The 13677-nt window shown below is 41.7% G+C and overlaps 1 protein-coding gene across 5 annotated transcripts in view; it reads right to left on the bottom strand.

Annotated features, from left to right (window-relative positions):
- LOC124709755 (ADP-ribose glycohydrolase MACROD2-like) overlaps positions 1-13677 on the bottom strand; it is a 93461-nt gene that overhangs the window by 15929 nt on the left and 63855 nt on the right. For all 5 annotated transcript variants that reach the window (XM_047240866.1, XM_047240867.1, XM_047240868.1 and 2 more), the window contains 2 exons: positions 7331-7434; positions 7121-7151 (listed from right to left, as the gene is read on the bottom strand). In XM_047240866.1, the coding sequence (XP_047096822.1) occupies positions 7121-7151; positions 7331-7434 (135 nt within the window). The remainder of the gene's footprint in view (positions 1-7120; positions 7152-7330; positions 7435-13677) is intronic.

Below are 13677 nucleotides of genomic sequence, written 5' to 3'. Positions count from 1 at the left end.
TAGCAGTAACAGCAGAATCAATGTGTGTTGCAGGTGCATGTTTTTGTTGGTACAGTAACACTGGCTGCCACCTGGCATTTTAGGACTGCCAATTGCAAATTTAGTAACATCTGTAGGCATTTATAACTCTCATACAAAAAGGCATTACTTGTCTTGTTTGGCATTCTTGTATTCACAAAATGTTCTTTTATACGAAGCTAATAATATTCTGTCAGGCACTGCACACACAGCTGCGAGATCTAGGAAAGGGGGCCTCTTCCTGAACCAATGTTATTTCCCCATAACGACAAGAGGTCATTTTTCAGAAGACTTGCACACATTGTTTTTAATGATATTATTCAAATCAATATGAACATGTAAAGAATGAAAAAAGTACTAGAATTAAAAAAAATGAAAAATAGACATTTCAGACATTATCAGGTAATTTTGCTTGTATTGAAAATTTCACTTCTCCGACAAGACGTTCCTTTTCATTTTACATCTCAGATTCACAGTTTTCCATTCAGTGTTTGTTGTTATTTCTTTAGTTGTTATTTCTTTTAGGAATTATTTCTTTTGGTGTTGCTCTTTGTAGGTGAGCTATGCAGGTCAATTCTAGTTGATGAGTCAAAGGTTAATCTATTCCATTTCTGTGGTTGTACAAAAAAGCAATAGCAAAATGAAAATCCTACAAGAGTACATTCTTACTGCAAGAATGCAAACAATAACAAACTTTGGAATAGAAAACTACAACTGATATGTATAGGTGAATTCCAGTTGTCAATGCCAAGGTTTCTAAGTTATGGCATTTTTCCAGTAGTAGAAAAAGCAATACCAGAAAGTTAAATCCATCATAACTTAACACTACACACCCAAAAAAATTACAAATAACAAAACAACATGACATCTAATTGATCTAAATAGCTAAATTACAAATATTGTCAACAAAAATGGAAATTCTAAAAGAAAGCCCTGCATATAGGAACAGAAAAGATGTAAAAAACCAATGAACTTCACAACTGATAACTAGAAATCACCTACATAGGTCAATTTTAGTTGAAGATTTCAAGTTTATTTTCTTGTATTTGGAGAATGTATGTGCATTGCATTTTATAACAAATACATTCTTCATGTTGCTTTCTATACTACTGTAAAAACTAACAAATCTCAGCAATGACGAACTAGAATTGATCTAAATAAATAAATTCTAGTTACTGATCACAAGGATAGTTATTTTTTGCATTACTACAGAGTGTGATGATGAAAAGTTAAATCCTTAATGAAATGACAATTCAAACCCAATAAAAACCACAAAAAATAACAGAATGTTGAACTGGCAATCAGAAGTGACATGTATAGCTTAATAACATATACTTACACTAAAATTAACAATCCTAAAAGCAAGCACTTCACACAGCTATTGTAGAAATGCAAAAAACAACAAACCTTGAATTGACGACAAGAATTCATCTATATATGTCAATTCCAGTTATCAACTGCTAGGTATATTACTTTTTTCCATTTTTGGAGCAGCTGTGTATGTTTAGGATATTCATTTTCGGTGTTGTTCTCCATACTACTGCGAAAAATAAAAAACCTTGGAATCAATAACTAGAATTGTCCTGTGTAAGTGAACTCTAGTTGTAGATTCCACGGTTTGTCATTTTTCGTGTTTCTACACACTAACAAAAAGTTAAATTTTTAATGAAATATCAATTCACACCTAATAAAACCCACAAAAAATAATAGAAGATGGAACTGAAAATTAGAGTGACACCAAAAATGAAAATCCTACAAGAAAACATGGTACACACCAACAGTGAAAATGCAAAAAATAGCATACCTTGGAATCAGCAACTGAAACAACCTATATAGGTGAATTCCAGTAGTCAGTTCTACACTTTGTTACTTTTCCCGAATTTTCGTTATGTATCTAGGGGGATTTCTGTGTAGATTTCCTGCTTTTTCCTGTTGCTGTCATATTCATATTTTGTATATGTTACTATCTGTTTAATTTTACAGTTGTTGTGTTAAATTTTAATTTGTCCCCACAATACACTTTGCTGCAGCATTCCTGTTGGATTCAACATTATTTTATTAATAAAAATTACCACAATTCTATAATGTCATGAGTTTATGATGCAGAGTATTGTAGTGGAAGCTGAAGCCTGTCTGTGGTTCTTTTACTTATTCACCTAATCTGTGATGATAATTTACTTCACATATGTATATATGTCTGTCTTTTTTTATCATAAAAAGGTAAGTAGGTAATTGTGTGTACTGTGATTGTAATTTATGGTATGTACATGTATTATCTTTTTCCTGCTATATTTGTTTGTTTAAGAATAAGTTTTGATTTCAAGTATTGCTTTCCTGTGGCATCTTTGGGTTATCTACAATGTCACTAGTCAAAGATGATGGGTGCAATCAGACACTAGAATTTCTCCCGAGTTTCTATACAGTTAATGTAAAAGTACTTGCCACCATTCTAGCAGCAGTTTCTCATAGATTGCTGGAACAACAAAGTAATACAAGTGAATAGCAAAAACCACAGAACACGCTCATTTTCAAGAAGGATTGCTGGACACATGAACATAATTATAGGCCTACATCACTGATGCCAGTCTCTTATAGAATTGTGGAACATGTTTTATGCTCACATATTACAGATCCTTTTGTTCAACAAAAATCAAAATAATCAACATTAATCCTGTAAACAGAACTCTTGCAAAACTCTGTTACATTTGTCCACAGAAACCAGAGGGCTGTAACAACAGTGGTGACCTAGTTGGTGTCATGTTTGATAGCTTCCGAAAGGCATTCAATATAGGTATACAAGACAGTTTCGGAAAATTTAATTTGATTCAGGATTTCCTGTTGCATGTGTGCGTGTGTGTTACTGACATCAATGACCAAAAGCTATAATTGTGTGACTCTTTTTGTTGTGCCTATCGCAACTCAGCATCTCCACTATATGGTGAGTAGCAACTTTCCTTCTCTAATATTGTTACATACCATCCTGGATTTTCCATTGCTTGATTTTTACCATTATATAATCTATCTGAAACCTTCCTGTGTCTCTAGGCCTCTTCCCTGTATACAATCCTCTTCCAGGATTCTTGCACCAAGTGTTAACTATGATTATGATGTGCCTTGTGCAAAATTCTATCAGGCGGCTTCCTCTTTCATTCCTCACCCCCAGTCCATATTCACTTACTGCTTTTCCTTCTCTTCCTTTTCCTACTATCGAACTCTAGTACCCCTAGAATATTAAATTTTTGTATCCCTTAATTATCCAAATAATCTCTTTTATTGCATCATTCATTTCTTCAACATCTGCATTACCTGCAGAACTAGTTGGCATATAAACTTGTACTACTGTGGTAGGCGCGGGCTTTGTGTCTATCTTTGCTACTATAATGCATTCACTATGCTGTTTGTAGCAGCTTATCTGCATTCCTGTTTTTATTTTATTTTATTTTTATATAATTAAACCTACTCCTGCATTACCCATATTTGATTTTGTATTTATAACCCTGCATTCACCTGACCAGAAGTCTTGTTCCTCCTGCCACCAAACTTCACTAATTCCCGTTATATCTAACTTTAACCCATCCATTTCCTTTTTTAAATTTTCTAGTCTACCTGCCCGATTAAGGGAGCTGACATTCCCACTCCTATCTGTTTTGTTTCTCCTGAAAACGATGTCCTCCTGAGTAGTCCCTGCCCGGAGATTCGAATGGGGGGACTATTTTACCTCCAGAATATTTTACCCAAGAGGATGCCATCATCATTCAACCATACAGTAAAGCCGAATGCCCCGGGGGAAAATTATGGTTGTAGTTTCCCCTTGCTTTCAGCCGTTTGCACTACTAGCATAGCAAGGCAGTTTCGGTTGTGTTACAAGGCCAGATCAGTCGAACATCCAGATTATTGCCACAGCAGCAACTGATAAGGCTGCTGCCCCTCTTCAGGAACCACACATTTGTCTGTCCTCCGAATAGACACCACTTTGTTGTGGTTGCACCTACGGTATGACTATCTGTATCGTTGAGGCACACAAGCCTCCCCACCATAGGCAAGGACCATGGTTCATGGATGATGATGATGATGATGAGGATGATGATGATAATGTTGTAAGGCCCAATGGCCTGAAGCAAGTCTTTTAATTAGATGCCACAGTTGCATCTTGCATGTCCCTGCTGTATGAGCTAGAGATCACTGATCCAAGGTGGTGATTAATTCTGAGCCTAGATCTTGCCTGTGTCTCATGTCGCACTATATGCACAGATCAGAGGACGTCTTGTATTCTCCTTATTTCACATTAAAAATTATAGTAGACTACAAAAATTTATGTTGTTTAAAAAAAAACAACAAAGAAATGTTACTCTACACTGAGTATCATGCATTACAACACTTCTTATACCTGTTGTCAACTAGCTCTTATAATAGCATATTTCTGCTGGAAAAAAAAGAACAGAAACTTCTTTGTAGGCAAACTCCCCTGCCCAACCTAGCTGAACTAAGGACACATTCTGTGTCCTTTCTGAATGAAAAGTCCTAAGGTGAATGGCTGGATCATCATGGTTGACCAGAAAATATTTTGATAACAGATTGGACTGATGCCAGGAGGCTCGAGAGAAACCAGTCAATTGTCACTCAATGATACTGTAGCCACAGAATACTATGTTTCTGGATTTTGTTAAGTAAAAATTTTAATTTCCGAACATTTAATGCAAGTTATCAATCTTTGCACCATTTTGAAATATTGTCATGGCTCAATATCTGTGCAGCTTTTCCCACATGGTGCCTCACTATAGATAACCACATTGTCTGCAAAAAGCTTGAGATTACTATTAATATTGTCTGCATGGGTACCGAACACTTGCCTGGGGCAAACTGGAAATTACTTTTGTACCTGTTCAAAAAATCCCCAATCTAGTCACATATTTTGTTTGATACCCCATATAATGGAGTTTTTGTTGTAAGTGTTGGTCTGGCAATGAGTCAAATGGTTTTTGGAAGTCAAGAAATACTGTAAATAGTGCTGCTTCTACAGGACTACTTTTATCCAAAGCTTACAGGATGTAATGTAAGAACAGTACGAGTTCCTTTTCATGTGATAGTTGGTTTTTTTTTTTTTTTAATCCATGTTGATTTGCATGGAGGAAAAGGCCATTCTGTTAATGGTACATAATTAAATCTAACCTCAGAATATGTTATAAGATTCTACAAGCAAGTTTTCTGGTCCAGACTGCATACCAATTAGGTTCCTTTCAGAGTATGCTAATGCATTAGCTCCATACTTATCACATAGAACCATTCACTCGACGAAAGATCTGTACCCAAAGACTGGAAAATTGCACAGGTCACACCAATATTCAAGAAACGTAGTAGGAGTAATTCATTTAATTACAGGCCCATATCATTAACGTCAATATACAGCAGGATTTTTGAGCATATATTGTGTTCAAACATTATGAATTACCTCAAAGAAAACGGTCTATTGACACAGAGTCAACATAGGTTTAGAAAACATTGGTTTTGTGAAACACAACTAGCTATTTATTTGGATGAAGTGTTGAGTGCTATTGACAAGGGGCCGATTCCGTATTTCTGGATTTCTGAAAGGCTTCTGGCACTGTACCACACAACTGGCTTGTAGTGAAATTGCGCACTTATGGAATATCTTCTCAGTTATGTGACTGGATTTGTGATTTCCTGTCAGAGGTAACAGTTCGTAGTAATTGACAGAAAGTTATCGAGTAAAACGGAAGTGATTTCTGGCATTTCCCAAGGTAGTTTTATATGCTCTCTGCGGTTCCTTATCCATACAAATGATTTGGCAGACAATCTGAGCAGCCGTCTCTGGTTGTTTGCAGATGAAGCTGTCGTTTATCAACTAATAAAGTCATCAGAAGATCAACTCAAATTGCACAACAATTTAGAAAAGATATCTGAATGGTACAAAAATTGGCAATTGACTCTAAATAACAAAAAGTGTAAGGTCATCCACAAGAGTACTAAAAGGAATTGACTAAACTTTGGTTACATGATAGATCAGTCAAACCTAAAGGCTGTAAATTCAACTAAACACCTAGGAATTACAATTACGAACAACTTAAATTGGTAGGAACACACAGAAAATATTGTGGGGAAGACTAACCAAAGACTGCATTTTATTGGCAGGAGACTTAGAAAATGTGACAGATCTACTAAGGAAACTGCCTACACTACACTTGTTCATCCTCTTTTAGAATGCTGCTGCGCACTGTGGGATCCTTACCAGATAGGACTGACAGAGTACACTGAAAAAGTTCAAAGAAGGGCAGCACGTTTTATATTATCGCAAAATATGGGAGACAGTGTCACTGAAATGATACAGGATTTGGGATGGATATCATTAAAAGAAAGGTGTGTTTCGTTGCGACAGAATCTTCTCACGAAATTTCAATCACCAACTCTCTCCTCTGAATGCGAAAATATTTTGTTGACACTAACCTACACAGGGAGAAACAATCACCACTATGAAATAAGGAAAATCAGAGCTAATACGGAAAGATAAAGGTGTTCGTCCTTTCTGGGCGCTACGTGAGATTGGAATAATAGAGAATTGTGAAGGTGGTTTGATGAACCCTCTGCCAGGCAGTTAAATGTGATTTGCAGAGTATTGATGTAGATGTACGATGAATAGACGTGTCATTGTTATACAACAAAGGTCCAAATGTTAGCCTGAAACTTTTCTTCCTTGCAAGCTCCTGTTTGTGAAGATTGTAAACTGTTAAGAGTACTCTGCAGGAAACTGATTAATGCAAACTAAAATAAAACAGAGAAAAATGAAAATCTGTAGCAACAGACTCATTCCTATCACACAACAACATAATGTCTGGTGGAAATAACAGTGCTTGGCTAACAAAACTTACAAAGAGATTTGATCAATCACAGTTACACTCTGTAATATGTAGGTTTTTCAAAATCTCCAGTCTCTCTCATGGAAAAACAACCACCAATATTACAATAAAGGGAGTTAGGAAGATGAAAGGGGGGATGGGGGCAGAGTTTGCCCTGCAATAATACTCATTGGGTGCCCATTGAGATTTCAGTTAATGTATTTAGGGCACACATTTTAAGTCCCACTTACCATAAACTCCTGTTGAAATGCAGGGAAAGGCCTGAAACAAAAATTTCTATTAAGTATTTAGCAATTTAAAAATATTTATATAATGAATTGCTTAAGTATCACTGATTACAATGATTTTTAAAATATTTACGTAAGTGCTAAACTAACTTCATTGCTTAGTCGAATTCAAAATCTAACAAATTTTACTTATGAAACAGGTGCCTCACTTACAACTGTTCGCAGATTATTGTTGACGAGTATATTCAAACACGTATCATAACAAGATTTAAGAAGGCCTGGGTTTTCTCCTCGAGGACCAACAGTGTGAATGACATCTGCAAATAAATAAATAAATAAATAAATAAATAAGTAAATAATTTGTAAAATACAGTGGGAAGGCATTATCTGAAATATTTAAGACATACCAATGACACCTGTTACAAGAGACATGCAAAGCCATGGAGCAGAACAGGTCAAGAAAAGAAAAAGGAGGAAGATTAAAGTCCTCTAACAGAAAAAGAAAAATCAGGGGAGATAGTCATAACAAATAAGATGAAAAACAATCACACAAAATAACTACTGGTAATGAAAACTTTATGTGACAGTACAACGCTACTTTAAAAAAAAACTGAACATGCACACATAAATGCAGTAACAAAACTAAACTATTATTAGAGAAGACGAAACATTGCAATGACAAATATGGTTGTAAAAGTTAAAATAGGGAAGATAAGGTTGGAATTTCCAACTGGAATTGGAGATCATGAAACACTCTTGTAGCTAAACACCTAAGTCTTAGGGACCAACTGATTACCAAGAGTCAACATTTTATGAGTCAATGATTACAAGTTTTCAGAGAGTATAATTGGGCACTGGCATAAATCTCTTCACGAAAATGTTAATTTATTTTTATATCCTACAGTCAACATTTGGAATTTTTTTATATATTTTGTCCATTTTGTAAACAAGCTGTTATGTCCATCTATTCTGTTATAACCTTTAATCACTAATAAATTGCGTGGATATACAAAAGTAGAAACAATAGCGGGTTACATGCTACTAGCTCCGTATCTGTCATTCGACTGCCGTGCCGTGACATGCGGCCGGCGCCGTTCATAGCCAGCTGGCGCTCCCGCGCTCGGCCGAGCTGCGGAGCGCCTCTATCGCCGTGTTCGTGTACTGACGTAGCGGCACTTTTAAATCTCGTGGCATTGTCACAACACTTTTCCCCCCTTTGAAAAAAAAACACTCACTTCCTTGGAGACACGGACAGTGCGGAGGCATCCATGGCCTCTTGGGAGGCCCCGAGAAGATCCCGCGGAGAAACACGAGAGTATGGTCAAAAATGTCCAGGACAGAAGCTTGTGCGTGGAACGTGCCTTGTGGACGAGATGATGGGTGAAAACTCCGGAGCAGCATCCATAGGTGTCGTGGACTTGGGGGTGTGCTCCAGCGAGATGGGTCCCGGAGAAGGCGGCGTCGCGACTGGGGCCGGTTCCGGCGAACTCGGAAGCGGGAGCGACGTCGGCTGCAGCAACACGCACGGAAGATCAGCAGCAGCGACAGGACTGGCTTCTCGGGCTGGTGGAGGCGAAAGAAGGGGCGGTGGCACCGGCGTGGCCACCACTCGTGGGCGCATCTGGTCGTAATGGCGAACAACAATGCCGTCGTCTGTACGTATTTCACAAAGCCGGCGGCCGCGAAGAGCCTGGACCACCCCTGGAATCCATTTAGGGCGAGATCCATACCCTCGTGCCCACACGTCGGCACCCACCGAGTATTTTCCCGCACGAGGGGACATAGTACAAGGCCTGACAGGGTGAAGCAGGTGCAGTAGAGTGCGCGGTTGGCGGCCATGCAAGAGTTCAGCAGGGCTGCGATCACCAAGAGGCGTGAAGCGATAAGAACTCAGAAATTGCAACAGAGCGTCATCTGTGGAAAAATCACTAAGGAATTTTTTCATCTGGCTTTTGAAAGTGCGGACAAGGCGCTCGACCTCCCCATTCGATTGCGGATGGAAGGGCGGTGCGGTAACATGATGAATCCCTTGTCCAGTACAAAAATCACGGAACGCCTGCGAAGAGAACTGAGGGCCATTGTCCGTGACAATCGTGGATGGAAGACCTTCTAGCGCAAAGATTTTGGACAAAGCCAGTGTCGCCGCCGCAGTGGTGGGCGACGGACATTGAACAACAAACGTAAACTTCGCGAAGGCGTAGCCAATAAGCGCCGAGGAAGGGGCCGGCAAAGTCAGCGTGCACCCGTTCCCACGGCTGCGCCGGATCAGGCCACGGAGAGGGCATTGTACGGGGTGCAGCCAGTTGTTGAGCACGCTGACCACACGCAGCGACCATGTGGGCGATGTCCGAATCAATATCGGGCCAATAAACGTGCCTGCGGCCCAGGGACTTAGTCCGAGAAATCCCCCAATGGCCTTCATGCAATAGTTTGAGAACATCCTTGCGAAGAGAGGCTGGCACCACGACCCGTGGAGATGCGCCATCCGTGGCCAGAAGAACAACACCCTTACGAACAGACAGACGAAGGCGCAAGGCATGGCAGTTGCGAAGGGGATCCGATGCCCGGCCCTTGGTCCTGTCCGGCCAACCCCGTTGAACAAAACCGATCACCTGACACAGGACCGGGTCCCGCGCAGTAGCCGATGCGACCTGCGAACCTGTAAGTGGAAAACCCTCGACCGCACGACGTTCTTCCTCATCAATGTGGAAACAGAGTAGTTCATCTCGATCGAAAACCGGGTCGGGGCCCATCGGCAAATGCGACAACGCATCAGCGTTGGCGTGCTGGGGTGTGGGGCGATAGTGGATCTCATAGTGAAAACGAGACAAGTATAAGGCCCAACGTTGCAGGCGGTGAGCTGCCTTATCTGGAAGCGACGCCGAGGGGCTGAACAGAGAGACCAGCGGCTTGTGGTCGGTGATGAGGTGAAACTTAGAACCATACAAGAAAACGCTGAACTTTTTTAGAGCGTAAATGATAGCGAGCGCCTCCTTTTCGATTTGAGAGTAACGCCGTTGGGCATCGTTGAGGGTCTTGGAAGCGTAGGCCATCATACCGATGGGCGAGAACGGCCCCTAGGCCATACTGCGACGCGTCAGTCGCCAGAACCAAGTGCTGACCCGGACGGAATGTGGCAAGACAAGGTGCCGACTGCAAATGAGCCTTCAGGCGGACAAAAGCCTGTTCACACTCGTCAGACCAACAGCTGATGCAGAGGATGAGCCACCGCCGCCGCGGATGGAATGAATTTGTGATAATAAGCAATCTTGCCTAGAAACGGCTGAAGTTCTTTGACCGTAGACGGCCGGGGTAGAGCGGTAATGGCCGCAACATGCTGTCGTAGAGGACGTATACCCTCACGGGACAAGTGGAAACCAAGATACACAATGGAGGGTTGGAAGAACTGTGACTTGTCCAGATTGCACTTCAACCCAGCCGAATGCAGAACCCGAAACAGTGAACGCAAATTGCGAAGGTGCTCCTCAGCGGAGGCCCCCGTGACAACAATGTCATCCAGGTAGTTGATGCAGCTGGGAACGGAAGCCGTGAGCTGTTCCAAAAACCGCTGAAAAATGGCCGGCACGCTAGCGACGCCAAATGGTAACCGCTGGTACTGATACAACCCACAAGGAGTGTTGATGACGAGAAATTCCTTGGAAGACGCATCCAACAGCAACTGATGGTACGCCTCCGATAAGTCAAGTTTGGAAAAGAACTGGCCCCCAGCGAACTTGGTAAATAACTCCTCAGGACGGGGAAGAGGATAAGTGTCAATGAGGCTCTGAGCGTTGACAGTGGTTTTAAAATCACCACACAATCGCAAACTCCCGTTTGGTTTAGAAACCACCACGATTGGCGATGCCCATTCGCTGGAGGTAACAAGAAGGAGAATCCCCGAAGCAGTTAACTTGTCTATCTCAGCTTTGACAGGTGCACGCAACGCCATCGGAATAGGGCGTGCCCGGAAAAACTTAGGGTGAGCTGTAGGTTTAAGAGTAATGTGGGCTTCAAAATCCTTGGCACGACCCAGACCAGCAGAGAACACGGATGAGAATTCAGAACACAATCCATCCAGCTGCTGATACGGAATATCCTCAGATATGAGGTGCACATCATCATCAATGGGGAACCCGAATAACTGGAAAGCATCATAACCGAACAGGTTTTCAGTGCCCGCATGGTCCACCACATAAAACGTGAGGGGCCTAACAACAGACTTGTAGGCAGTGGAAGCATCAAACTGGCCAACGATAGGAATTTTCTGCTTATTATAAGTTCGTAGATTTCGCATAACTGGAGACAAGGTAGGGGAGCCCAACTCCAAATACGTGCGAGAATTAATGAGAGTTACTGCAGAGCCAGTGTCCACTTGCATGCGAATGTCTTTATCCAGAACACCAACAGTAACAAACAACTTATTTGTTTGAGAAAGCACACAGTTAACATCCATGTCTGATGCCTCGTCCTCGTCGACAGGAACTTTAGGGGACTGACACACAGAAGCAATGTGGCCTTTTTTCCTACATGAATTACACGTGGCCCAACGTTTTGGACACGCGGCCCTGTCATGCTGTACAAAACAACGTGGACAAGAAGGAAGTGCGGAACGAACCCGCTTCTGTGGTTGCTGTTTTCCCTGCGAGCGTGGCGGCCCAACGCGACGTTGTTGACGCGAGTGAACCACCGCCACATCGTCGTTCCCCTGTGACACAGGCAAATTGTCCACGTCGAAAGTGGTCTGTACGGCGCCTACATCACACCACGCGTTTATTTGGGCACCAGCAGCGTGAGACACTTCAAAAGATTGAGCGATGCTGAGAACTTCCGACAACGATGGGTTTGGCAGTTGTAAGGCACGTTGCCGAACTTCTTTATCAGGAGCAAGCCGTAGAATAGCATCCCGAACCATTGAATCAGCACAAGACTCATGATGAGTGTCCGTGACAAACTGACATCTCCTACTCAGACCGTGTAGTTCCGCCACCCTAGTCCGGCAAGATTGATGGGGCTGTTTACGACACCGGTAGAACGACACGCGGGCGGCCACGACGTGGGTGTTTTTTCAGTAATAGTTAAGACAATAAGTCACACATTTCCTGGAAGGACAGAGTGGCAGGTTCCCGCAGAGGGGCTAACTGAGATAGCAGCTGATAGATCCGTGGGGAAATCCAAGATAGAAATAACGACTTACACATAGGAGCGTCGACAACGCCGAAAGCCAAGAAGTGTTGCCGCAAACGCTTCTCATAATCCTCCCAGTCTTCAGCGGCCTCGTCGTAAGGAGGGAACGGAGGCGGAGAAGAGGAAGACAGACGATGAGAAAGCGACGTCGACAACGCCTGAATAGCAGCCGTCAGCTGTGTTTGTTGTTCAATGAGCGCTTGCAGAATCTGTTCCATGTCTGCCCCGACACGAACACACAATCCCACAACGCAGGAAAAAAATATCCGACCTCGTCGCCAAAAAGTGTTATAACCTTTAATCACTAATAAATTGCGTGGATATACAAAAGTAGAAACAATAGGGGGTTACATGCTACTAGCTCCGTATCTGTCATTCGACTGCCGTGCCGTGACATGCGGCCGGCGCCGTTCATAGCCAGGTGGCGCTCCCGCGCTCGGCCGAGCTGCGGAGCGCCTCTATCGCCGTGTTCGCGTACTGACGTAGCGGCACTTTTAAATCTCGTGGCATCGTCACAACATATTTCTTGTGGATTTCTTGTCCTTACTTGTGATGCCAACATAGGGTGTCATGTGTTAGATACTTTATTTTGTCTTTAATTGTTTTTAGATATGTTTTCCTTTTATCACCGACTTTAAATCTATTTTTCATTTGTATTGATGTTAATTGTCACTATATGTTTTACTTTATCCTGATTTATTGTACTTTCAAACATGTAAATGCACTGTAGTGGAGCTTCCGTCGGCTGCAGCAGTGTCCTGCCCGCCATTCTTACATTGTGCGCACACATGCGGTCATATACAACTTATATACCAATATTTGAGTCAAGATTGGAAGTGTGGCCCTATCTAAGCACAGCTGCATGCCTCTGCTGAAGATAAGGATCATCTCCTCTTTCACAGTTTCACCACAAATTTGCAATTTGGCTCTTTGTCACTAATCTAGGGCAATGTTTTTCAAAATCCTTTTGCTTTATCGTTTTAGGTGCACACCAAAATTTTGACTACTTATGACTAATGCATTACCTGTAGTTTCTGTATTTAAGTCTCCCTTGTCTGATGTATCATAGTATTTTAAAAAAAGTTTTTACCATCTTTTTATGTCAGACATGATCATAACCATGATCTGCTTTTCTATATTTTTCCCATGTGGGAATTCTGAAAATGTCTCAAAAAGGCGAAACATGTCAATAAAGCTTATGATGTTTTTGCAACCTAGACCGTGTTTCCCACTCTATGCTGCACCGTGGTCACAGAGTGGAAGGATTTATACTTTCCAACTGGGATCTCATTAGCCTTGAAGAAGCTGTGTGTCAAAAAATCATTCTACTATGAAGTTTACAAGTATTTATGGTTTTCAGTTATAATTCCATTAAA

This window comes from Schistocerca piceifrons, chromosome 1 (assembly GCF_021461385.2).
Source record: "Schistocerca piceifrons isolate TAMUIC-IGC-003096 chromosome 1, iqSchPice1.1, whole genome shotgun sequence".
In the NCBI taxonomy this organism is placed as follows: domain Eukaryota; kingdom Metazoa; phylum Arthropoda; class Insecta; order Orthoptera; family Acrididae; genus Schistocerca; species Schistocerca piceifrons.
This window is presented reverse-complemented; position numbering and strand designations above follow the sequence as displayed.